Here is a 27,682-nt window from a genome sequence, read left to right on the forward strand (position 1 = left end):
GCGGCAACCGATACGGGTTGTGTAGGAAAAGAAACCCACCTCCTCCACCCTGTTAAATTGTCCTACTCGAGCGGGCCAGAACCACTCCCCTACACCTCCTCCACCCTATTAAAGTGTCCTACTCGAGCGGGCCAGAACCACTCCCCTAGATCCCATCGAATGTCCCTGAGAGGACCCCTCCCATAACCACAGGTACCAATGCCCTGTCCGAGAGAACTACATCTGGGTCAATGGTCCAATTCTTGCCCAACCAGCCCACAATCCTGAGCCTCTGCCAAGTAAGCCCATCTAGAGCCTCCTCGTCCCACTGATTGCTCTCTGTCTCTGCTAACAAAAGGCCTCCCTCCCCTACTCTCTAGAATCTGCGTTGGAAGTGACCTAGGGTATGCTTGAGGAACTGTACCCTAAGGGGAACTCCTGTCCACGAAAACTTCCCAAACCAACAGACCAACAGTGCAGAGTCCAGCTAGTACTCAATCCCTCCCACTAGGAGTCCGGTATCGTTGCATCTATCTTTGCCACCTTGGCCTCCGCTCCTCTTATGTGCAAAAGTACCTGATCTCTATCCTCCTCCTCCATAGGAAGCTGCCTACAAGTCCCAATAGAGCGTGCACGGTCACTATCCTACTGTGCCCAACTCATATGCGTCCGCTAACTGAGCATGCGCCACTCTGGATCCCGAAAGTCCGGGTGCCATAGCAACAGTTGCCTATCAAAATCCTCCCAGCCAGTGGGGTCGGCCCTAATAAGACCAAGCGACAAGCACTTCCAGACTCTAAACAGGCTTCTCATCAAGGGGGAGCCCTTCCCTATGAGAGGCGCAGACAAAAAAATTCACCTAAAAGACGACTGCCATTGGCCACCTATACGGGGGTGTTCCTAAGCAGCCCGCACTACATCAAGAGCCTCCAGGGCTCCAAGCTTGGAGTGAGACCTCGCACTATCAACTTGCCCAAGAGGGCTCTACTCTGCATCTCGGGATCAATGATGGTGAGGCCCCCCTGGGCTAGTAGCAAGATCAATGTTTGCCATGCCAATCTTGGCTCGGGTATTTCGGGTGCCATCCGAACCTGCCCAAAGGAAACTGCGTACCAAATGCCTTAGTTGCCCCATGCAGCCCCCTGTGAAAATACCAACAAGAGGCTATGTACCAAGCTGTTGCGAGGAGTACCTGGTTCACCACTAGGACTCTACCTGCTAGAGAGAATTTGGCCGAGCAAGCTTAGAGAAGCTTGCACCGCACACTCTCCAAGACCAGGGCTATCTGCTGATCCGTTGAGATATCCATGCCCACATGGTACCCGAGATACCGCACTGTTTGCCCCCGCGGGATCCATCTTAAACCAAGGACCGCTCCCCAATCTCAAATCTCCAAACCCCCCTCGGTGGTTGTAAGTATGCCCATTGATTTGGCCTAGTTTCAAAGTCGTACAATACGTAGCCAAAGCCCTCCTGACCGCCTCCAGGCTCTCTGGAGGGCTCTCTGAAGAGCCCTCCACATAAAGTGTTGTGTCGTCTCCAAACTCCGAGTCCAGCAACAGCTCCTGCTGCGAAGTGGAAGTCTCTTTCCTATGAGGTCCCCGCCTATGAGCACAAAAAATAGCCCAAGGCCTCCGCCATAAAAAGAAACAAGAAAGGGGTGAGGGGGCAGCACTGCAGAATTGAGCGGGAGAGAGAGAAGGCGTCACCTGTGTGACCACCAAAAAGCACCTAACTGGAACTACCTGCATAAAGGGCCGAGGCCCCTTTGATCCACATGTCGGAGAAGCCCAACCGCTACATAGTGCCCTCCAGGAAGGGCCACTCCACCCTGTCATGCGCCCTCTCGAAATCTCAAAGTAGGATAGTGAGGCTGAGACTCCTCCTGGGCCCAATCAAGCGCCTCCCAAAAAGTGTCATCCAAGATATTGTGTTCTTGGACAAACCCTGTATGAGTGTCATGGATGATGTCCACCGAATGGGCGCAAATGCAGGCTCAAGACCATAGCTAAGATCTTGTAGGCTATGTCCAACAAGGTGATCCGCCTCCACTGGCGCAGGTCTGCTCTATCCTCCCCTTTCGGGATCAAACAAATACATCCCCTGCTCAAGGACTGAGGAAGCAAGCATGTGTCGTAGATCTCCTGAAAAGCCCGCCAGAGATGGGTACAGACGTGCTCCCAGCAAAGCCTCAAAAAGCTCTTGATCCATAAATGTCATCATCCGACGAATCAAAGGCATAAGAGGTTCCACACCAATCTTGAGGGCCCACTGTATCATGAAGGACACCTCAATCCCCAGTTTGGCTGCACACTGGTGTAGAGACTAATGCGGGACCTGTGAGTAATGCATCTCCAATCCAAGGCGAATGATGCCCGTGGCATAACCTATGCTAGGTGTCTCAAGGGAGAAACCTAGCTAGAAAGTAGCCGAGTTGCCATGGTTGAGTCAAATGTCTACCCAATGTGGGCCCATCCACTCCTCCATCATGCTACAAATCTGATCCTTCATCATTCGATCAAACAAGACAGGAGTCCACCTTTCCTTCCCCGTTGAGGCAAAATTGAACCCCAGAAGGGGCGAGTGAGAGAATCTATCACCCCAATCGAGCCCCCTTTGCAGGGCTGCAAAATCATAACCGTCATCTCCAAAGTAAGGGGGTATGCATTGGGTATCTCCTGGTAGTTCCAGGGACCAATCCTGTAAAAGTCTCTAGGCAAAGGCTTACTTTGCTTACCAAGGTGAGGCATCAGACCTGAAATCTGAGATGAGTCTCCTAGAGAGGCCTTTTGCGATGAGGCTGTCCCCTGCAGAGGAGCAGAAGACTAAGAGTCTAAGACTGCGTCGAGAAGGCCACAGCCTGAGAAAAAGGGGGGGGGGGGGGGGGGGAGGGGCTCTTACCCTGAGGCTTTGGGTCTGGGGCAGAGGGGGACAAGAAGATGAGGAAGAAACTGCTAGCCCTACCTCAGCGAGAGGGGGAGTGGGGGGAGAGGGAGAGCTGACAACTCGAGGGCAAGTGGTGAGGGTGCCCGCAACAGGAGGGAGGGGAGGAGGAGGTGGAGGGGGGAGGAGGGAAGAAGGATGGAAGGGAGGCTGCAGGGGGGAAGGGGGGCTGAAGCGGGAGTTGTCAAGGCGTTGGAGGCACGAGGGAAGAAGTCCCAGGATAAGCTGACACTGACATTGCTGAAGCCCTTTGATCCTGTTGCCGGTCGGCTCCTGAGGATCCTGGCCTATTGAAGCCAGTGGGACTGCCTGAGCAACCTCCTTTGCACGGGGGTTATCAACTCTACCTACTTCCCCTTAAGGCTGGGGAGGAGCATATTTCCCTTGCGGCTGAGGAGTGGCCTCACGCTTTGTCCTTCTTCGTTCTCGCTGCCTGGCCCGTCTTCTTCGCTACTCTAAGGCATTTTTGCTGCGTTTCTTCTGCTTCACCCTAGTCCTAGCCCCTCCAGAAGGCTCTACCCAAGGTGTCCAGGACTCCATCCACTGACCTGTCCCATGCTGCACTCCCTCTGAGCGAGCAGCCCGCTGCTCAGGGCGCAGCCGAGGGGAATCCCTGCACTGACCTCTCCTACAATCCCCGGCCAAGTGTCACATCCACCTGCACCGTAAACACTGCCACAGCCAACCTGAAATCACTATCTGCTGTTTGAACTCACCACCATCTAGTGTCTCTAGAAGGATCTCCTCCGGGAGAGGGACACTCCACAATCAACCTGAGCTTTGGGACTGCAACCACTGAAGCGTCCATCTGAGGAGGCGGCTCCAACACCGTGCCAATGGCTCCCCGAATGGAGTAGAGAATGGACCTATACATACTCCTTCGGGAGCCCCAAGAATCAGAGTGTCACAGGGAAGCGAGGTACGGGATGGGTCGACTCCATCAAACATGGGTGAGTGATCTTTTCTAACAGTCTTGTTCGACAAACAAGAATTGAAGGCCCCGTTCCCACACAACAGCAACAATTACATTTGTAATCAGTTGCTCCATTGCACATCGCTTCCATGTAGAGAATGATTGCAAAGGCTCACAGATTTACGTGATCTATGTCCTCCATATCACTAGTGGGCTGGTCTCCTGTGCAGTTTCTCAATCATCTGCTGCTTCGCAATCGATGGCACCTAGAGCATTGGCATGCATGCATATGGTTGGAGATTACTGATCAAAATTCAAATTATATTTGCAAAAGGAACAATGTAGTACATATACATCCATACACTAGCATTTCATTAATAGCATTAAGTGCATGCCATCGCATCATCCACTCATGCTTTTTGGCATTTCCCTCTCAATCCCCTGGAACTCATCCATACATTGTTGCAGAATCCATACTCTCATCCTCAATCACACGTTATTTTGCATGCTTGTTTTCCAAGTAATTACATTTCTTTCAAATTGTGTGAATGTGTGCGTGATTTGAAGAAAGGGGGGGGGGGGTTTTGGTTTTGCTGGACGGGTTTCAATTGTTCATGTAGGTGGGAGTGTCCATTATTCTCACTCTCAATAACTTAGTTCCCCATCCTACTGGCGCCTCCACAATAGCCATCTTTTTCTTTTGCTAAACTTGTATAAAATCCAATACACCATGCCTCTAACTTCATAGTAGAACATCGGACACAAAAAACTCACTGGGACCCCTTGTATCTGGAATAACAGCAAATCAGTCTCGTTTCAAAGCTTCAGACTTCATTCAAATGAATCCATAAGACAATATCATAAGAGGAACCCTTTCATAGAATGGCCATTAAGAACATGTTCATGCAATCCAGAGTCTTTCAGTTTTCACGATAAATGTACATAAACCCCCTAGTGAGAAAGTACAGTACAGATCTCATACGCAAGTAGTTAGATGCCAAAAGTCTTGGGGTACAGAAAATCTGTGAGGCTTACCAGCACGGTCTTTTAATTGTAAAGTACGTTGAGCATGCTCTTGCATCATGGAATTCAGAGCCACTTCCAGGCCCGCCATTGCAACAATGCCCCGTTTAGATATTCTTCATTAATACCTGAAAGGCATGCAAGTATAGAAGACATCTAAGTGACTCAACCTATTCATACTTGTATGCTGGGACTTGAATGACGCCTGCCAGAGGAGAAACTATTTACTATAGCAATATCCAAACATGGCTTGGTACAAACTACATAAGACTTAATTTTCCCTCAATACAGCAATGCAGACAAACACTTCCACCCATCATAATGCGAGCATTTAAATGCCTAATTTGATAAGCTCATTATCCAGGAAGTAATTCTATCTTTTGGAAGCTTAGAGAAATAAAATTTCTTCAAATGCTAGCTACATCTTTCTAGAGTGGACCGTACATCTCAATCAGAAGGCCAACTTAATTCTGAAACTTAAGCTTCACAAAATCTAACTAAATGCAATAAATGTACACCAGTATTGTCAATCAGATTATACTGGGGTACTAATTGCAAAGCGTAGCTGAGGTAAAGGATAAAAGTTGCGTCAAAAATTCGTTGTTCCAAAGCATACTCAAAACATAGGTTACGAAATGTAACCTTGTCATTCATGCATGATGTAATAGGAGAAGAGGTCAGTAAGAAATAAATTCCCCTCTCTCTCCTCCTCACTTGCTACTCCCTCTCCCCCTTGCTCCTGTTGGAGGTCAGCATCTTCTGGTGTACCCTGCTTAGGTTAGGTCATGAGTGAGGGCCTTTGTTGTGGGTGTGCCCGCCCCTTGTGAAGCAGTGTAGAGTAGGGTAGAGGGCAGATCTGCGGCCCCACCTGGGGGTTGTCTGTACAGGACCGTCAGGCACAGTTCAGCCCATGGCTCGCAGCGCGATGGGGTGCATTGGTAGGCTGCCTAGGTGCACTACATGGCAGGTGTTCCCAGAAGGAGAGGTGCAGTCCACATCACGGCTGTTTGGGGCCCTTGCAGCTAATTGCTAAAACGTGGCAGCCCCTATGGAGGCGCATTGGGCAGGCCAGTGTGGCCACCCTTTGGTGCTGCAGCCCCACCCCTACCAGGCTATATATGGGCAGAGGTGGGCCGACCTGCTGGCTGGTCACCTAGGCTGCCTGGTCGGTCAGTCCCCCTATATGGCTGTGTGGCAGCCCTTTATAGGGCAGGAGTAATTCGGCCCCACAGAGCTGTCAGTCAGGCAGGGGGTCAGCCCTGTTTAGTAGCCCCCCACATGCTGTAGGGGGTCGGCCCTATGGAGCAGGTGGCTCTGCCTACATTGGGCCTGCTAGTCGGCCTGTTTGTCCAGCCGACTGGGGGAGGTGGAGTGCCTATATATAGGCCCCCTCCCTCACTTGTTGGAGCATCTCTTGTAGCATCTCTTGTGCACCATTCATTGGAGGTTTGCCCAGCAGTTCTTCGCCCTTTTCCTGATCCCTTGCAGTCTCTCTCTGTCTTTCCACTCAGTTCAGGTTGTATGTGGTGTGGTTTGCTCTCTCTTTTCTGTTCAATTTCCACTGCACTGTCACGTAATATCAGAGCCACGGTTGGCTAGAGACCCGAGACGTGGAGGGAGCATGGAGCCAACAAATTGTGGAGCTTAGGGCCGTTTTTTGGAGGCGTCTTTGAAGAGGAGTGTGCGGAGGTGTGGACTGTTTGGGTATCAAGGTGCCACGTGCATGGATCGTATATCTGACGTGCGTTTGCGCACAGGACTAGCTTTGATAGCCTGGGGAGGCTAGGGGCTAGGCAGGCGATTCTCAAGTTGGGTTGCAAGGGCAATGGACGAGTTAGGGCTCCTGCTATTTTTAGCAGCACTGAGCAAGAGCTTATATAAGGGCCCAGGGGTTCACTTTTCATTCACGCAGGTCTAGCTCTTCCTTGCTGGTGCAGATCTTTGATCCTGTTGCGGACATGCAACTGCTTTCTAGCATAGCCCAAATTCCCAGCCATAGTTACTAGGTAATGTGAACGGGAAGGGAATGCCATGTCACCATACCCATAAAAGAACATATTATTCTATACATTAGAAAGCTTAAACTTAGAATTCAACACTCAAAAACGTTGCAATTGCTTGGAGTAAGGACTCAAGACTCAAGACATAAACTCAATACTGAATCTTATAGATGAATCATGATTCATGAATAATCATTGATAATAGAATCTAGATTAATCATTATAGCTTGCCAACTGGCATACACAAGCAAAGTCCATCAAAGATAAGGCACAAGCATATGAGATTATCTTGAGTCTTGGAGTATATCTGTATTCTAGGAAGAAATATGGAATGTGTGGCTTTGAGGATGCACAAAGGGACATGTATACTATGGGGTCTGCTCTATGGTGGGAGGATTATGGGGCTGATACACCTTCGTTGCTGAAATCGGCTATCCGCATTTTGAGTCAAGGAGCAAGTTCCTCTCCTTGTGAGCACTTGTGGAGTAGCTTTGGGCACATTGCATCAAAGAAGAGGAACAGACTTGGGACAAGTGACCTTGTGTTTGTGCATGCAAACTTATGTTTGCTTCAGAAGATGAATGCTGGGTACAGCCGTGAGGAATTCATTGGATGGCAGGAGAAGAATGGTAAGGCAGCAGGCCAGCAAATCATGCCTTTGGTGGGTGCATCCATGGTTGATGTTGAAGATGACCAAGAAGATGGAGATCATCCATGATGGAGATGATGAAGAGGAGGAAGAGGGCAGCAACCACAATGCTGCAGATTTAGATTGATCATTGATGTGGACAGTGCTGAGTGGATCATGCATGCTGATATCAACCGGAATGCTGACAAGGTCATTTTGGTGAGCCACATGGCTGCCCTCAATGCTTTTGGAACCAATTTTCAAGGTATGGCATTGACAGAAACAACCATGTCCCTGGCCAACAACGACAATAGCCTTGATGCTCTATTGACTAGGTTTAGAGCTAGGAGTCTATTTGGGAATTCAAAGGCCGATATTCTCAATGTTTTAGTTAAGAGGGAAAGGTTGTGAAGCCTTATTGTATAACTTCTATTTTATATGATTGACATCCTCCCAATAGGCATCAGATAAGCATAAAGACTTGCATTCCAAGGCATTTGCACTCTTTGATTCCTTCCACGCATAAAGACTTGCATTCCAAGGCATTTGCACTCTTTGATTCCTTCCATGCCTCCCATTCATTACACACAACAAGCTGCCTTAGAGCATTTTTTACCTCTAGAAGACGCTCCAACATGATAAATACTTCAAGAGGTCTTTGGAGACAAGCTTACGATACACTGCAAGAATGCAGTGGTGTTGTGTGATAAAACCAATACTATCCTTTGCAAAATCAATAATTGGATGCACCCAAGCAAGCTTCCCTATGTCCTTCAGCAAGTTATTCAAGCAATGTGCCATGCAAGCACTAAAAGTGAGCTTAGGATAACGTGCCTCCAAAATGCGACCTACTGCCCTGTAGGAATTCTCCCCATCTGCTATGAATTGAATGGCATGTTCAGCCCCCACCTCATTAATAGATTCAATCCACAAATCAGCCAACCTCTCTGCTGTCTTTCCACCCTCCGAGTTATCAATGGACTTCAAGACGCATGACTTGCCCCTGCAATATGCAACTATGCCCTGAATAGATCGACTACGTGTATCACTCCATCCATCACCCCATCAAGGTAGCACCAAATGTCTTCCATTCCTCTTTGACAAGCTTCAAAGCCCGCTCTATGCTCTGCTTCTCTCCTTCTAAAATCTTGGTTCTCAAGACTTCATAAGATGGCGGTTTGTAAGAGGGACCAAAAGCTGCAATAGCCCTCACCATATCCACAAAATAAGGATTGCCGGCTTGATTCAAGGCAATGTCACCGATATTTAAAAAAACGCCCCCTACATCATCTACCTCTGCCTTCCTGCCCTGGTGCCAAGTGGCAGCTAAGGAAGCTTGTCTCTTGCCCTTTCTGAGACTGGAAGTGGCAACTGAAACAGAAGGCATAGCTGACACTGGAATACTGGTAGACACTGCACTTCCAACAGGCATAAAAGCTCCATGCTTAGATGCATTTGCCAATGCAAATGCTTTTAAGTATAAAAGAGCATTGTCTGGCACTAAAGGACATATGCTAATGCCTTTGTTATGCACTCCTAACAAGTGAGCTTGCACTCTCACTAAACTGCCACTTTTTGGCTGCCCACAATAGCGGCATGTCCATTTTCGTGAACCTCCTGCAAGCAACTCCTCGAAATTTAGGAGGTCCACTTCCTTCCACAAAGGGGATTGGGCATCAGGTCATGGAGGAGCCATGAGAATTCAAACTTCAAAGTTGATTGTTGTAACTTGTTCGCTGCTCTCACAGTGCACTGTTAAAGCAACAAATTAAAGTCCATAAATATCAACTTGGTACATTGCACAATATGCAAATATTTGATGCATTGATACATCATACAAGCAATTAATTATGACCAAGCTGTCAAGTAACTTGCACACAACATTGTCAATGTGCATATGTATAGAATTTTTGTAGTAATGTACCTGCAGGTTGCTTCACTGAGGCTTGAGTGACTCCTAAGTCCTAACTCCTCTCTGCTCAGTGTTGGGGTAAAGGCACTGGCCACCCTATGTAAATAGTACTTTATGTTGTACTTTAGTGTAGGACACTTAAGTACACTAAGTACACATTTGTACTTAGATGTACTTAAGGGTTACTACCTTATCCATAATATATATGTGTGTACTTGGGGAGGTACCACTTACTCATTGTGATTATCCCCACTATTGTGTGTGTGCAGTGAGTCTCTCTACTCCCTACTCTATCTCCCTCTCACTCTATCAACTGGTATCAGAGCCAACGGGCTCTCTCCCTCCTCTTCCACTCTCTCCTCTCCCTAGCCTACCCCTTCCGTACGGACCGACCCGTACGGCCGTACGACGTCCGTACAACCGTACGGACGGATCGCGAACGGCGGCTGCAACGGCTGCAACGACGGACGGATCGCGAACGGCGGCTGCAACGACTGCAACGGCGGCGGATCGCGAACGGCGGCTGCAACGGCTGCAAGAGCATAGGCAACGCGCAAAGGCGCGGCTGCAGCGGCGGCTGCAAGAGCGTGAACGGCGCGACTGCCAGGGCGCAGGGCGTGGCTGCACGTCGCTGGTTTCACGGCTCACAGACTTTGTGAGTTCAAGCCAAAGGAGCTTTCTAAGTCGTGCATCCATCTCGTCAACGGATCCTTCACCCTGCTCTTTAACAGACGACCTGCTGCACGCTCACCGTTCTGTTCACTGAAGCAATACGCCGGAGCTTGCCACTGACTGTCTTCAAGAACAGCTCCCACTTCAAAAGTCATCACATGAGCAGTCATCCCGGAGGAGAAAACCCACTTCACAGGCCTGCTTGTTTCGGTGTCCTCCCAATAGACGATGAAGTCCGCCTTGGTCCACACGTTACAAGTGAATCCACCGACCTCTTGTTGGCCAAGGTAGGTAGCATTGTCCATCCAGTCTGGACGAAGGATGCCCACTTCGAAATGGATGGTCGAGCAGCTTTGGGCGTGATCCTCCTCACCTCCCTTCGGATGCAACAGCCCCCCCCTCCTGCCACTCGAGGTCCCGTTGGTCCATTCCAAGTCATGGAGGACATTCTTGAGCTGATTGTGGATGATATTGAAGTTCCGACCGTTAGGCCAATCGTACCAGTCCGAGTAGTCCTTCTTGGACGATGACCAGATGGGAAACGGGTTTGTCCTCACTTGCATTGCCAACCTCTACTTGCCCTTTTAAAAAAAAAAAATGTGCTGAAGATATCTTGCAACAGCTGCGTGCACTCCAATCAAAGCAGGAACAAGTTCTCTGTCAACATTTCGAAGGTACTGTTTTGCACGAAAATCGAATGCATAGTACAGCAGCAAGTACACCGTACAAGTACAGCCAGCAGGCAGGGTACCGTGCAAAGGTACGCAAGGTGTTCTATTTGGGGCAGGGCTTACACTCGCACTGAGGCATTATGCCGCAAACAGTGTTGAGACAGGTCTTATCACTTGGCCAGTGATTGTACACAGTGGTGGCACTGAGAGTATGCATTGGACAGATCTGTACTTGATACTTGCAATGGATTTGCAGTCAAACGCCTTGTGTGAGCAGTAGCAGTTGATGCCATTTACTGTGTCAATGCACAAAATGTGCTGCCAATTCAAGGGGCTTTTGATGCTATTATGCTTGTGACAAATGCTTTAGCTTGTTGCTGAAAGTACAATCACATTTGGTACAGATTTGGTCGATTTTGACCAAGTTTGACTTTAGTCAAATTTGGGGCTTTTGTAGCCTGACCGGAAATTTGTCAAGTGGGAGCACTCTACATGCATCAGGCTATCTTGTGGAGCACTATTATGCTTTGAAAGTGCAAATTTAACTTACAGTGTTTGGTCAAAGGTCAATCTCTCATATTGGAGGTCACATCCCTGATTTTCTTCATGCATTCAAAGGGCTTTTGAGCCACCTTACTTCCAAACTGCAAATTCAGTTGGGGGGGAAGTTTATGAAGCATATGGAGGTCTAAAATCAGGGATTTTCATCAAAAAATCAGAGATTTACAGTTACTGTTTTTTTTTTTTTGACAGTCCGGGACTGTCAAACAGCAGGTTTGACCATATTTGACTATCAAAAAGTCAAAAAGTACTGCTGTTTTTTATTATATCAATTCTGGATTTTTCTGGAGCGATTTGAAGCAGCTGTACCGCACTTTCGCCAGCGAAAAAAGACAGGAACAGCTTGCTGTACTGTTTCTGCAGCAAGTGGGAGAAAAATATTCAGTTGGTTTTGTGCCACTGAAACAGTACCAAGTTCATTTTTTGATCGTACTTCCGCTGCGGGGGAATTATCTTGGAGTGACTAGTGCTTAATTGCACGACTACAGGGAGTCAAACTCTACTTTCTTTACCATGAGTTCCGGCAGCAATGTGTCGTCCTTGTTTCAGATAAAGAAGCTCGAAGGAGCTAAAAATTACGACATATGGAGGACACAATGCTACAATGTGCTGATGCAGAAGGACCAGTACAAGCCTATAAAGGAGAAGGGTGTTAAGCCCTCCAACGTTACTGATGAGCAGTGGGAGAAGATGGACGGCTTGGCCAGGTCGACCATTATGCTTACAGTTGTTGATTCACTGGTTGTAGGCATCAGGGATGAACCTACTGCGTGGGAGATGTGGCAACGTCTTGAGGATACTTATGCCAAGAAAAGTGCCACGGGAAAAGCTTACTGGCTAAAAAAGCTTGTTGGTCTTCAAATGAAGGAGGGGACAGCTATGTCCACTCATATTATTGAGTTTAACAGCATATTCAGCCAGGTGATCAACCAGGGGTTGAAGCTCGATGATGAGCTGAAAGCTACACTCATCCTATGTTCTCTACCTGAGTCATGGGACACATTCAGGACTTCTACCAGCAACTCAAAAGCCATTCTGTTATTTGCAGATGTGGAGAGTGCTCTTCTACAGGAAGAGATGAACAGAAAGAACAATGCTATTGGGAAGTCAAATGCTTTGAATGCACGCAGCAGGTCCAAAACACGTGGAAAAGACAAAGAAAGAGAGAGGAGCAAGTCCCGCTCTAAGAGTGATCTTGTATGCAACTATTGTGGCAAGAAGGGACATATTGAGAAAAAGTGTTTTCAAAAGAAGAATGACCAGAGAGCCAAAGAAGGCAAGACTCAAGGCAAGTCTAAGGGCAAAGAAAAAGAGGAGCTGAATGTTACTTATGTTAGTGACAGTGACAGTGGACATGAGATATGTTTCACCTCTTCACTGGAGGCTCATACACTTCATGCTGGTGATGGATCAGATATGTTTTCCTGGATTATAGATTCAGGTGCTTCCTTTCATGTGACATCCTACAGAAATCTGTTTGTCAGATATGCAGGAGGGCAAAAGGGAGTGGTCTTTCTTGGTGATAACCATGCATGTTCTATCATTGGCATAGGTGATGTCAGGCTTGTGCTTGAAAATGGCCAGCAGTTAATGCTCAAAGGGGTCAGGCATGTTCCTGAGGTGAAGAAAAACTTGATTTCCACAGGGTTGTTGGATGACGATGGTTATCATACCACCTTTGGCAGTCAGAAATGGAAAATCAGCAAAGGGGCAATGGCTATTGCCAGGGGTCCTAAGGTTGATACTTTGTACTCACTTCATGCTGGACATTGTCCGCATTCTGATGTAAATGCCACCGAGCTGCCAAAGATTTCATTGTGGCATAGCCGGCTTGGCCATATGAGTATTAAGGGAATGGAGCAATTGGCTCATTTTGGTTACTTGCCGAGTCTAAAATATTCAGATTTACAGAAATGTGAGTTTTGTCTCTACGGTCGTCAAGTACAAATACCTCATAAGAGAAGGTCAGATCAGAAATTACAGCTCTTGGAGCTAGTACATACAGATGTGTGTGAGATGCCTACACTCTCTTTAGGAGGTTCAAAGTACATACTGTCATTCATAGATGACGCCACCCGCAAAGTGTGGGTTTACACTCTCAGAAAGAAGAGTGATACGTTCAAGGCTTTCACTAAGTTTGTTGCACTGGTCGAAAATGAGACAGGCAAAAAACTGAAAGCCTTACGATCTGACAATGGTGGAGAGTATTTGTCCAAAGAATTTCAAGAATTCTGTGAGGCAAAGGGTATTCAAAGGGTGTTGTCTGCACCATATGATCCTCCACAGAATGGTACAGCTGAAAAAATGTTCAGGACCATTCAAGAGAAAGTCAGATCCATGTTGTCACATGCTGCATTGCCCCACACATTTTGGGCTGAAGCTGTAAAGACAGCTGTGCACCTTATTAACAGGTCACCAAACAAGAGACTATGTGGTGGTGTGCCTGAACAGGCATGGACGGGCAAGCCTCCGTCTTACAAACACCTACGGGTCTTTGGTTGTGTCGCGTATGTGCATGTACGCAGGGAGGACAGAACTAAACTGGATCCAAAGTCTCTTAAATGCATATTCCTAGGTTACGGTGACAAAGGTGAGATGGGCTACAGGATTTGGGATCCCAAGAACAGAAAACTTATACGCAGCAATGATGTCGTGTTTGATGAAACCATCATGTTCAAGGAACCTGTTGTACAGCAGGGACCTTTAAAAGTAACTATTGATGATAACAGGCATCATGGGCAACACGAACAGGCTGTAAATCAGCCACAACAGCAGCATAACCAGCCATTAAATGATGCTGCAGCAGGTCCTAATGGACAGCCAGGTATGGCAGAAGACATCCCAATGGATGAAGCACAGTTAGGTGATCTTCCTGACATGCAAATGCAGCCAGGAGACATGGGACAGCCACCTTATCAGGGTGATGAACAGGCTGGACAGCCACCTCAAGACGATGGTCATTGGGTTAGAAGGTCATCTAGACCGACGCGGCAGCCAGAAAGATTTGTTCCAGGCATTGATTATTTGATGCTCACTGATTGTGGAGAGCCTTCATGCTACAGAGAGGCTAGGCAGAGGGCAAACAAGGTTCAATGGGATCTTGCTATGAAGGCTGAAATGGACAGCCTTCACAAGAATGGCACTTGGGAATTGGTATCCTTGCCTACTGGTAAGAAGGTACTGCCATGCAAATAGGTTTATCGACTTAAGGTCACACCTGGTGAAAAGCCAAGGCATAAAGCCAGACTGGTTGCCAAGGGGTTCAAGCAGGAATATGGTGTTGACTTTGACGAGATATTCTCTCCTGTTGTTAAGATGACAACACTCAGAACTGTATTAGCATTGGTTGCACATGCACATATGGACTTGGTCCAAATGGATGTCAAGACAGCATTTCTTCATGGTGATTTACATGAGGAAATTTTTATGCAGCAGCCAGAGGGTTTTACAGTGAAGGGAAAAGAGAAGCTTGTATGCAAACTAAAGAAAAGTCTCTATGGTCTAAAGCAGGCACCCAGGGAATGGTATCATAAGTTTGATACATTCATGCGAACCCAGGGTTACAGGAGAAGTGACATTGATCACTGCTTGTATACCAAGAAAGCTTCAGATGGCAGTTTACTTATCCTCATTTTGTATGTGGATGACATGTTAATTGCTGGAAAATCTCATAATGAGATGAATGCCTTGAAAAAGAGATTGCACCAGACCTTTGATATGAAAGATCTTGGTGATGCCAACCATATATTGGGTATGCGGATACTTCGGGATCGGGAAAAGCGGTTGCTATACTTGTCTCAGAAGGAATATATTGGCAAGGTCTTGCAGAGATTTCACATGGAGGGGGGGAAGAGTATTGGTACTCCATTTCCTCCTTATGTGAAAATCAGTGCTTTGGACAGCCCTCAGACAGATGCTGAAAAAGCTGAGATGTTAAAGATTCCGTATGCATCAGCATGTGGCAGTCTCATGTATGCTATGGTTGCAACCAGGCCCGATATTGCGTTTGCAGTGGGAGTGGTTAGCAGATACATGGCTAAACCTGGCAAAAAGCATTGGAATGCAGTAAAAGGTGTCATGAGATACCTGAAGGGTACACAGGACTTGTGTATATGTTTCGGCAGTCAAGATGCAAAAGTGCAAGGTTATACAGACTCTGATTATGCCGGTCACCCTGATACCCGGAAGTCTACTACCGGATACGTTTTCACTTTCACTGGAGGTGCAGTATCGTGGGTATCTAGAATGCAGCAATGCGTTGCATTGTCTACCACAGAAGCAGAATACATTGCAGCCACTGAGGCATGCAAGGAGGCTATATGGCTATCTCGGTTAGTGGCAGATTTGGGTTATCCATTGGAGATTCCATTGTTGCATTGTGACAGTCAGAGTGCCATACAGTTGGCACGTAATCCTGTCTTTCATGCAAAGACGAAGCACATAGATGTGAAATATCACTTTATCAGGGAGGTGCTTGAAAACAAGCAAATTAAGCTTGTTAAGGTGCATACAGATGACAATCCGGCAGATTTGTTAACCAAAGGGTTAGCTGCAGAGAGGTTTGCACACTGCAGATCTCTTATGGGTATTGGTTGAGGCCAATATTCTTTCTCTCCTTGAGGGCACACTGCCTTTAAGTGGGAGGTTGTTGGGGTAAAGGCACTGGCCACCCTATGTAAATAGTACTTTATGTTGTACTTTAGTGTAGGACACTTAAGTACACTAAGTACACATTTGTACTTAGATGTACTTAAGGGTTACTACCTTATCCATAATATATATGTGTGTACTTGGGGAGGTACCACTTACTCATTGTGATTATCCCCACTATTGTGTGTGTGCAGTGAGTCTCTCTACTCCCTACTCTATCTCCCTCTCACTCTATCACTCAGCTCAGCTCAGCTTTGGTCGTTGAGCGCGACAGCCTGTTGTCTACAGGTTGTACAAGCTAGCATAGCTGCCAAGGCCCATCCTCTAACATCAAGCTGGAACTCTGCTTTTGCGTAGCTTTCACCTGTGTATGCATTTGGAGTTAGCCGTTAGCGTGGTTGTTTGACTTGTGTCGTGGCCCGTCACTTGTGTGCGTTGGAATGCTTGCATGTGGTAGGCTATTGTAGGCTAGCTATGCGTAGGCTAGCCTCTAGGCTAGCTGTGCGTAGCGTAGGCTAGGCTGTTGTGTAGCGCATGCAGCCTTGCAAGTCAAGCAGCGAACACGCAGATTAGATTGAAGGTCGAAGCGGCGAACACACAAGTCGCCTACAAGCCGTGAACACACAGAGCGGCGAATCATGCCGATTAGATTAGGAATACATGATTTGTCCCAAATCGGGATCTGCATGCAGGGAACAGCTTAGGAAGACATTCCACAGGGGCTGTGGAGCGTTCCATAGCCGTTCCATAGAGCAAACGTTCCACATGCGTTTGCTACAAGCTCAATGAAGAGAACGCCGTTCCAACATTCCATAGCTATGAAATGGCGTTCCCTAGCAACTACGTTTCCAACGCAGTCCTGAGGCCCTATGGGCACCTCCTGGTGGTATGGGATGCCAAGATGGTTGTGGACTGGTTGGATGTAGATGATCGTGCCAGTAGCCCAACCTGTGGCTCGGAGGGATGCTTGGATTCGACAGGTCCTAGACCCATGAGCATCATGGTTGGGTGGTGAGCATGTCTGCACCTCTTTTTGTGGTTCTATGATCAGTTGTTCGTGCTTGTGTGTAGATCCGAATTCCCAGGAGCGATCGTGGACGTGTCAGTTAGTATCAGAGCCACTCTCGGACGACAAATTTCTGTAGGTGATAGCAATTTGCTTGGATGTTCTAGATAGGTGCAAATTTCGTTTTTTGCACTACTTTGGCTAGGAACTACTCAATTTCGTCAGTAGAAAGGAATGGAGTGATCTCTGTTTGTGGAAAGACGTGTACTAGTTTAATTGGTGCCAAATAGGAAGGGATATTTGCCAATTCATTGGAGAGGGAGGGATAAATTTGAGGAAAGATGGCATGCGATTTTAGAGGGTGTCTAGAAGGTGAATTTTCGTGGTAGGAGATGCGTTTTGTTTTGGAGAAGAGGCTCAAGGTGGAGGTTTTGGTTTAGAAATCCCAGAGGTGAAAAGTTTGCGCTCCTGAACTCAAATCATAGCAATTGTTCCAGCAAATCGCTGCTATGCTAACTCAACTTCACACTCTGACTCACATGGATGCGATGGCTTTTGTTCTTGGACCAAACATAAACCTAGCTCAATTTTCTAGGGAACAAAAAGATCGCAAGTAGAAGTAGTGGACACTTGGCTTCACAAATGGCAAGTCCACTTCAACTTTCACCCCTACCCTTAGGACAAGCGAATCCAGTTAGCAGTTGGATACCTGGCCAGAAAGGCTCTCCTCCGATGGAAGGAATTGAGGCCTCAGCCATCCACTTGAGCAAAGTTCGAAGAAGCTTTTAGAACTGGATTCCTAAAAAAGGAAGATGATTATGATATCGTGGCCAAGTTCAAGGCTCTAGATATGACCAACAGAAATTTCAAGATCTGCAGACCCATGCTACAAAGATGGATCATGTTACCCTCTTGGGTTTCTTTGTAGCTGGATTACCCAATTCCTATAGATTGCAAGACAAGAATAATAAAAGCTCTACCTTGAAGGAGGCCATTCATTTTCCTGCATTTATAATGATACCATGGCCTCGACCAAGAAGTTAACTACACCTGAGGGCCCGGGCAAGAACAAGAGAAAGTTCTTTAACTCAGCTTCTAGCACGGGAGAAGTGAAATCTCCGGATACTCCTCAGAAGAAACAGAAACTGAAAAGGCCTTCGGAATCTCCCAAGGGTAGTGAACAGATAATAACCAGCAAATACTTCATTTCCAGCCATTTAGAACTTTCCACAGCAAACTAAAACAACTTAGAACAAAACCCCTAAGAGTTAGATTGCCCTTGTCCTGCACCGAACAAAAGATTGGCCCGTAACTTAGTATTTCTTTATCATTTATTCAAAAGGCATCCAAATACACCAAAAAAGCATTGTCGTGTATCAGCCCAAAATCAGCCAACTGAATAATCCGTTCACAAACACTTTCGTCCTGCTATGCATCAGTTTCAGTCTCAGAAAGGCATCCCAGTCCAGTGCAATATCCCATGGTAGCCTTTCTTCCGATAATGGCTGATTGTTCTAACCTGGCAGCTCTGATACCCTTCAAGGGAGTCCTAGCAGGAGAGAAATCATCCAAGTCTATCCTAGCAGCTTTGACACCCTTCGCGGGAGTCCTGGCTGAACAAAGACCAACAAAACAACCAGCCCTCTATTCCTCATACACAAAAAGGCTAGCTATAACAAGGCAATAGGATCTGAAGATTCTGAGGCAGTAGGAGAGATCTGAAGGTTTGAGAAACCCTGGAACAGCAGCAAGCATGAAAACGAATTTCCCTAGACCAGTTCTCTAGCACTTAGGCACATAAAAATCAACAGAAGCAAGCCTGAAAGCCTACTAGAGAAAAATTGCCAAGCCTGGATGCCCTAGATGGCTCTTGGCAGATGAAATCAGATGGTCGTCCTGCTGGAAGGCACCGAGGCAGCCTAGAAGGGTGCACAACTGAAGCCGACTAGCCAGGAGAGCTCCTGGCAAATTGCGAATCAACCAAACAGCCCTAGCAGGCTCCTGCAAACTGCAATTCATCTATACCAGCCCCGGGAGCATACAAAGCAATGAAACGCCCAGCCTGGAAGCTGAAACAGCCCTAGAAGAGTGTGCAAACAGGAAACGCCTGTTCAAGGAGGCCCTCTGGAGAATTGCGAATCAGCAACCAGCTCTGAACACGCCCCTGGTGAACTACGATTTCATAGAATTGCTCCTGGGAAGGGCATTTTTGCAAGCTAGGACCTGGCAAGGCTCCTGGCTGGTGGCAGATCAAAGAAACTAGCTCCTGGAAGGTGTGTGGACAGGTGGAAAGCAAGAAAAACGAGATTATGATCTGAGTCGGAGCTGAACCAGCCCTAACGTAACCCCCAATCCACTTGAGTCAAGAATAGCTGCCTTTGCTTTCCCTGCAAGTCACTGGATTTTTACCCCTCTCTAACCCCCAGATCATTTGCCTTGGCCCATCGAATTAATTGCATTGAAGTGTCCTTTATAATTTTAATCAATTTGAGGCCAGGTCAATCACCCTAAATTCCTAAAAATTAGGAATTCACGTCCCCGTGACAGACACCCCTCTTGAAACACAGCAAACATCCTCGTGTGCTGGTTCAAAACAGCAAGCACACAAATCAAAAAAATGAAAATATTGAGTGGCAGACTCGGCCAATATAACAGGTACCCGTTCAGATATGTGCTTGAAACATCAAAAATGCATAAGCAACGTAGAAAAATCAGAAAATATATACAAGGTATGGCTTGGTAGAGCTTGAGATAACCAACCATTCCAGATATATAAACAGAAGCTTACAATGACTAGTACACTGATCCAGAAGTCTTGCAGCAGATTTACGGTCAGCAAACGATACCTCGGGTGAGACTAAAAGTGTCACCAAGCAACCTCTAGATATCACTCCCCCGGTAAAGACTCAGAAAAACAATCTTGAAACTGAAACAAGAAATCTGTCCGCTCTTTATCCAAACCAGAAAGAGACAGCTGATTGTCTTCTCTCTCTTTTTTATTTGGAAAAAATCAAATACGCAGAAATATGTTTTTGCATTACTGAACTAATTGCAGAAGCAGATACGACCGGAATGGACTATCCTTTGAGTCTTTTCACTGTGAGTCAGGGTAATTGTTTTATTGAAGGTATCAACAATAGCCCAAAGATGATAACACCATGGAATGCCCAAAAGCACGTCACAACCATTCAGAGGCATAATGTAAAATTCTTCAGTGTCAACATAACTCTGGATATGAAGGCAGAGCTTCCCAATGATCGGAGTGATGGATGTAGTATGTACTCAGCCCTGTAGCAGCCACATCTGCTTGCGCAAGTGAACCCATTTCTTCTGGGCATATACCAAGCTTACCTGCTAACTCAGGAGAAATAAAATTTGTTTTAGCACCTGGATCAGAAGAAAAATAGAGCGGTCTGGTCACGAACTTTCTCCCAAGCTCTACAAAGCTTCATGTCATCTTCCTATTTCTTATAAGTAATCATATCAGGCACAAGGCCAGCAGATGGCTTTTGCTTCTAGCTCTTTTGATCAGCTTTGGATGCAAGAACTCTTGGAACAATTCATTTATCATCTGTTGGAAGGTTGCAGCATTGGTCAATTCCAAAGGTAATACAAGGAAGTTGTAATGACCATACCTAGTCCGAAAGGCGGTCCTCTTCCAATATGTTTTACATAGATACGAATCTGGTGGTAGCCAGTCTGTAAGTCAATCTTAGTGAAATACTTCGCTCCAACCAATGTGTCAAATAAGTCATTAGCACGAGGGAGAGGATACTTATTCTTAACCATAACTTTATTCAATCTTTTATAATCCACACACATTCTCAAAGAACCATCCTTCTTTTTTCTCAGAAGAATGGGAGCACCCCAGGGTGATTTGCTCTGGTGTATATACCCCAACTTCAAATATTCGTAAAGTTGCTGAGATAACTCATCCTCCTCTAACTAGCTCATCCTATAAGGTGGTATACTTATAGGCTGAGCACCCAAGACTATATCTATGCAATGATATTTGCCTATTCTGGAGGCAAGCCCACCGGCAGTTGCTCGGGAAATAGATAATTAAAATCGTTTAACAACTTCTTTAATTCAATATGTTCAATCACGCTTAAATCATTGGTATCAGACACATAATATAACAAATGCAGAAAATGAGATTAAAACACATTGAAACACATCATAAGAAGTTGTTTTTAATACATTTCAAACTTGAATCGCATTTACAAGAGGTCCCTCAGAGAGATGTATATCATCAATTGGGTAGTAAGACGGGTGTCTCCATGCAAAAGAGAAAGAGTACATGATTTCCAACAAAATTGGACATCATGGGTTTTAAACCATTCAATGCCCAATAACAAGTCTACATGAAACCAAGTGCATCACATAGAACTCCAAAATATCCCCGTAGGCTTGAATCCTGATTGGAAGTCGATCCACCTTGCGATCCCAAAACTGCTTCCCAACTGGAAGCCGCACCTCGTAGGTGTCATCACTAGGTGTCGTAGTCAACTATAGTTTCTACACAAGGTTGTGGTTAACAAAATTGTGAGAACTACCGTGGTCAAAGTAGTTTGAGCGGCTGTCTTTGACTTCATAGGTGGTCCTTTGAGCTTGGGTAGCTGTCCCTGTGAGGTTCCTGGCTTCTTTGGGCAATCAGCCGGAGTGTGTCCACACTCTTCACAACCTTTCTTCCGAAGCCAAAGCGATCGAAGGAACAACTCCTTGCTACCCTTAGTCCGTTCTATCGCGGGGAGGTGAATTTCTAATTGTTAGGAATTTGCGGTGACGGACCTGGCCTCAAACTGATTAAAATTATAAAGGACACTTCAATGCAATTAATTCCATGGGCCAAGGCAAAGGATTTGGGGGTTAGAGAGGGGTAAAAATCCAGTGACTTGCACGTCATGCAAAGGCAGCTATTCTTGGCTCAAGTAAATTGGGGGCTACGTCAGGGCTGGTTCAGCTCCGTCTCAGATCATAATCTTGTTTTTCTTGCTCCCAGCTGTCCACGCACCTTCCAGGAGCTAGTTTCTTTGATCTGCCACCAGCCAGGAGCCTTGCCACGTCCCAGCTTGCAAAAATGTTTTTCCTAGGAGCAGTTCTATGAAATCGTAGTTCACTAGGGGCCTATCCAGAGCTGGTTGCTGATTCGCAATTCTCCAAAGGGCCTCCTAGGACAGGCGTTTTCTGTGTGTGCACTCTTCCAGGGCTGTTTCAGCTTCCAAGTAGGGCGTTTCACTGTTTTGCATGCTCCTGGGGTTGGTCTAGCTGAACAGCAGTTTATAGGAGCCTGCCAGGGCTGTTTAGTTGATTCGCAATTTGTCAAGAGCTCTCTTGGTCAGTCGCCTTCCAATTTTGCACCCTTCTGGGCTGTTCCGGAGGGCTTCCAGGCTTGGCAATTTTTCTCCAACAGGCTTCTAGGGTTGCTTTTGTTGATTATCATCTGCCAGATAGCTTAAGAACTAGTCCAGGGAGATTCGTTTTCATGCTTGCTGCTGTTCCAGGGTTTCCCGAACCTTCCAATTTCTCCTACTGCCTCAGAAACTTTAGATCCTATTGCTTTGTTACAGCTAGCCTTTCTGTGTACAAGCAGCAGAGGGTTGGTTGTTTTGCTGGTCTTTGTTCTGCCAAGACTCCCGTGAAGGGTATCAGAGCTGCCAGGACAGACTTGGCTGATTTCTCTTCTGCCAGGACTCCCTTGAAGGGTATCAGAGCTGCTAGGTTAGAACCATCATCGAGAATCAGAAGAAAGTCTGCCATGGGATATTGGGATGCCTTTCTTAGATTGAAACTGATCCATAGCAAGACGGAAGTGCCTGTGAGCGGATTATTCAGTTGGCTGATTTTGGGCTGATGCACGATAGTGCTTTTTTTTTTTGTATTTGGATGCCTTTTGAATAAATGATAAAGAAATACTGAAAGGGGCGCTAAGTTTTGGGCCAATTTGGTGTCTGGTGCAGGACAAGGACAATCTAACTCTTGGGTGTTTTGTTCTAAGTTGTTTTGGTTTGCTGTGGAAAGTTCTAAATGGCTGGAAATTAAGTATTTGCTGGTTATTATCTGTCCACTGCCCTTTGGAGATTCTGAAGGCCAGTTTCAGGGGTTCCGTTGGCGGGACATCGCCAACTTCTTCAAGAGGGTGAGCAGTTAGGACAGCAAATACTAGTTGATGTAATAAATTTGCAGCCTAGAGAAAGTTTTCCCGCCATGGCGGCTGTGTGGCAGCCCTTTATAGGGCAAGGGTCGGCCCCATGGAGCTTAGTCAGCCTGTTTGAGGCAAGGGGTCACCCCCTTATAGGGGCTGACATGGCAGCCTCCATATGCTGTAGGGGGGCGGCCTTATGGAGCAGGTGGGTCACATTGGGCCTACTGTTCGGCCTGTTGACTAGCCGACTGGGGGGGTGGAGTGCCTATATATAGGTTCCCTCCCTCACTTGTAGGAGGATCTCTTGGAGCATCTCTTGTGCACGAGGTTTAGCCCAGCAGTTCTTGGGACTTTCCTGAGATCCCTTGCAGTCTCTCTTTTCTTCCACTCAGTTCGGTTTGTGTGTGGTGTGGTTTGCTCTCTTTTCTGTTCAGTTTCCGCTGCACTCTCACAGCTCCTGCCTTCTTGTCCGTCCACTGTCTCCTCTTGGCTTTCCTTTTTGGGCAACTAAAGTCCATGTGCCCAGTCCACGCTGCTGCTCTCCATTTGCAGCAAATGAGTAACTAAAGTCCACGCTGCTGCTCTCCATTTGCTCCCCCTCAAACAACTCCATGAACGCAAAAGGTGAGCACGCATATGTGCAAAATGCAAAGATAATTTGTGTGTAACTGGATGAAGGCCAGTCCTCTAGGAAAGGTTGAATGCAAGCATTAAAAAACCCCAACACTGGGTAATGGCATTTAATTTTTAAACTACGATTAACATACACAAACCCTATTAGATCCATAAGAATACCCTAGCCCTAGTACAGCAAACTAGCCAGGTGGCCAACCAGCAGCATAGGACAGGTGCAAGCCTGTGCAGGGGTGGCAGCAGCAACATGGACTGCAGATGCAGCTGCACATGACTGAGTAGCACCAGCAGCTGCTATAGAACAGCCACATGGCACAGCAACTGAAGCAGTAGGTGGGCCCCACCAGTCGGCCTAGTAGCAGCAGTACACAATCCATTTTGCTTACAGCCCTAGAAGTCCGTTAGTTAGACAAGGGGGCGGCTGCCTTCTAAGTGCCTCATCGTCCCCTTTCATTGATCCATCACCCAAGCAGTGTGCAAAGGACAGCCTTTCAGCAAAAGTAATCAGCCCATCGTAGCAGCCATCGATGCAGCCAAAGTAAAGCCCACTTGGGCTCGCTACCCAAGGCAAGTGTGGGCAGCCTGATGACCACAGCCAGGATCGAGCATGCACTCAGCCAGTGGAAACGGGGGGGGGGTGAGGGGAGGGGGGTGCGGGTTGCAACCCCATCATGTGTCACGTCATAAACCTTTGATGTTTAATGCTCTCTCTTTCACTTGAACAAGCATGGGCATGCATGAAGCACCTTAGTCAGAGCCCTAATCCATGTTACATAAAAATATCAGTCAATTAAACGCACATGTGAATGCTCCTCTCTTGAAACATACAGATTCAGTTCTAGATTGTTTATGTGTACGCAAATTCATCAACCGTTTTCAGTTCGCTTGGTACATGGGCACATAAAGCCTACTTGACACCATTGATAGCTCTCTTCAACTATCCAAGTTTTCTTTCAGGTGCTACTCAAACTAAATATTGTCCTTTAGATTACCTATTGTCCTTTAGATTACCAAATGTAGACTTCACATCCATTGGGTGTACCTTCCAACTACTTTGAATCGCACATGCTAAAGCAAGGCAAATGGCTATCACCTTTGCAGTTGGTATGAAGATCTCTTCAAAATATATGCCTTATGCACACATATACTTTTGCAACTAACCAATCCTTGTGCTTGTCTATAATGCCATCTCCACTATACTTGGTTCTAAAGGCCCAATTTGTCAAGTCCACAACTGAGGTAACTAGGGCCTAACCAAGACTGGACCGTCTGGGCTAACTTAAGATCTACAATGGGATCTCGGGTTAGGCACAGTCTAACCTAGGGTTTGGATTAGCCTGAGGTTGAAACTCAAGATAGCATGAATGAGAGGTTTAGATCCAATGGATGAGAGCTGATCCATGAAAGGCAAAGCTAAAGTAAGCTATTCTGGGAAAAGCATGGCTTGAAGGAAAAGAAAAGGCCTTTGTGGAAGGTAAAGCTACTTTACGCATGAACCCTGAAGTTAAGGGTAACTACTAAAGATAGCAAGGCTAGGCTTATAAATACAATCCTAAGACTTCATATTTGATCATCCTGGAGCCTCCTTGAGTTGGATGTCTGAAATGTATGTTAGACCTGTTGGTCAGGGAGTAGCAGCTAGGGGAAGGGTCATGTAGTGTTGACACATGATCTGCCCCTATTGTCCGTCCATGTGATTGTAAGTTGCGATAGTATCATACCCCAAATTTTGAATATTGCCAATATAACTATAAGCAAATTGATAGGTCAGTAAAATCGATAGTAATCGAGTGACTGCTGGAAGGGCTAGTAATCCAAAGGACTGAGTTGATGCGATTTCTACGTTGTGAAGATGGCGAATTGGAAAATTAGATAGCTCTACGATGACTGAGATGCACTGTTGACCCCGGCAGCTGGATTGATAGAAGCTGCGCTCGCTGCTAGGTAGCATTTGCTACCATACACGAACAATTCAGAGCACAAGCTCAATTTGACAACGCAACGTGACGTCGATTTGCACGCCAATGGACTTGGGATGGTGGCAAAACGTTTGAATCCATATACATTAGTGAACTATAGCATGATGTTGAAAGATCATTGGTATTGACAAGTCAAACCTGGATATCTTGTAATCCTTTGACAGAAAACTGGAATGATACCGAGATGAATCAGAATCAAGACATTCAATAGGATGCTGAATATTGCCTACTCAACCCTCAGATAAGAATTGAGTACGCACGATGTTGAAAACATGGAAATTCGTATAAATTAGTTCCTCCCCCCCCCCCCCCCAGAATTCATACCTAAGCTCGAAAATTTATCCTGCGTGCCCTTCTCCTTCCAGAACCTTCGCTTCTCCTCTGCCCTTTTTGAACCCGTCGACCTTCCTCTCTTCTGTCGCCCATTCCCCTTCCTGCTCTACGCCCCCATATTCGTAGCTTTTCTTTGCTCTGGGTGCAGTGCACTCACCCTCCTCATAGCTTTTCTTCCGTCTCTCTCTGATCCCTAGTCACTCTATTTTTAATTAGTTCGCTCCCTCTCTCTCCCTTCTTGATCACTCGTCAAATCCCTCATTACTACTGATCGCTCCCTCCCTCCCTCTCTTCCTCCCTCCCACTGATCGCTCCCTCTCCTAACTGAACAGACTTTATTAAGGTGACGTAGAGATAGACTTTCTTCAGTGCAGCAACTTCCGCAGGGTGCAATGCAATCAGCGCAGGACTGAGCAACGACTAGTAAAGTGCGCTTCAATATAATTGTTGTTTACAGATTAAGACACCTCTGTACTTAAAACTGACTCTTCACCTTCACTGCTGCTCAGCAAATGCTCGGCTCTTCGGTCATGGCGGAACTGCATATAGGACAGGGATCCGACGAGGGAATTGTTGAAGAAGAGCATCAACAAAATTTGAAGGGAGTCCGAGTTGGAAACAAGGTGAATTACATGCATAAGTCTGCCTTATTAAGATTGTATATTGTGTAAAGAAGGGAGTCGTCGGACCAATTAATGACTTTTGAACCATATGACTTGTGGTCGTTTATGTTGTTAGTCCGTCTCTCGTCAATTGTGGATCCATGTATTGTTGTCTGGTGCTCAATTAGCTGTGTGAATTTTTTTAAAGTAAGGAATTTTGAGAGCTTATCTTTGCCATATTTAGAGTCGCTCAAGTTGATGTTGAAATCTCCTGGTATTTGAATTTGTTGAAGTATTATTTCAAGGCAAGCTATTAGTGTTGTCCTTGTCGTCTATGGTGACTTATACACATTTATTATTGCAATTTGTTGGGAATTGTTTGTTTTGAAAATTGTAAGCAAGCATTGGCATCCATTTTGTTGAATGTATTGATTGTAGAGCAAATCAATGTTGTTTTTGTAGCATGTCGCTATACCCATAACGTCAGATACATTTGAAATTAGGCAAATCAATGTCTCCAATGCTTTTGTTGTGTAATTCTTGAAGGCAAAGGATTGTGGCACTTGGGAGGCTTTTGTCATGAAGTATGTTTATCATATGGGGATTGAGTGCACATGTGTTGAGAGACTACAAAATGACGTTGTTTGTATTATGCATAGCCAGGTTTTGTTATTGTAATGGCCATTTTTTTGTTGTTCTTAAGCGTTCAATTTCATTCAAGGCATTGGCATCTACTTTGATGTGTTGTGGTTGAAGTGGTTTGATCACGTAAAGGTATTCTGGTTTTCTTACACGTGAAAGAGCTGTGTATTAACCCATGAGGGATGGGTCAAATGCAAGAGAATCCATTGATAGTCCCTGCAAATGATGTATTGTTCTACCTACAACAGGTTGTATAGGAAATTGATGGCGAGTTATTGAATTGAGGTTGTTTTTACCTATTTGAAATTCTCTTGTGATTTGATGTATTGGTATCCACGTACTTGGAATGTCATTTATGTAAAGATTTGAGTTGTTGAAGCGAGATTTCTT

At 46.1% G+C, this 27,682-nt stretch overlaps 1 protein-coding gene across 2 annotated transcripts in view; it reads right to left on the bottom strand.

The window, feature by feature from the left end:
• The window catches only part of BLOS1 (GCN5L1 family protein), a 31,038-nt gene extending 4,331 nt beyond the window's left edge, over positions 1-26,707 (bottom strand). Inside the window, exons 1-2 of one of the 2 annotated variants that reach the window (XM_087372571.1) lie at positions 26,542-26,707; positions 4,871-4,986 (exon numbers count right to left, since the gene is read on the bottom strand). In XM_087372571.1, the coding sequence (XP_087228697.1) occupies positions 4,871-4,949 (79 nt within the window). In that variant the 5' untranslated portion in view covers positions 4,950-4,986; positions 26,542-26,707. The remainder of the gene's footprint in view (positions 1-4,870; positions 4,987-26,541) is intronic. The other variant, XM_087372572.1, reaches the window with a different exon arrangement.
• Positions 26,708-27,682: the final 975 nt, after the last annotated feature.

This window comes from Dipteris shenzhenensis, chromosome 3, assembly GCF_047967505.1.
Source record: "Dipteris shenzhenensis isolate YYH24624 ecotype China chromosome 3, Dip_SZ_1.0, whole genome shotgun sequence".
In the NCBI taxonomy this organism is placed as follows: Eukaryota; Viridiplantae; Streptophyta; class Polypodiopsida; order Gleicheniales; family Dipteridaceae; genus Dipteris; species Dipteris shenzhenensis.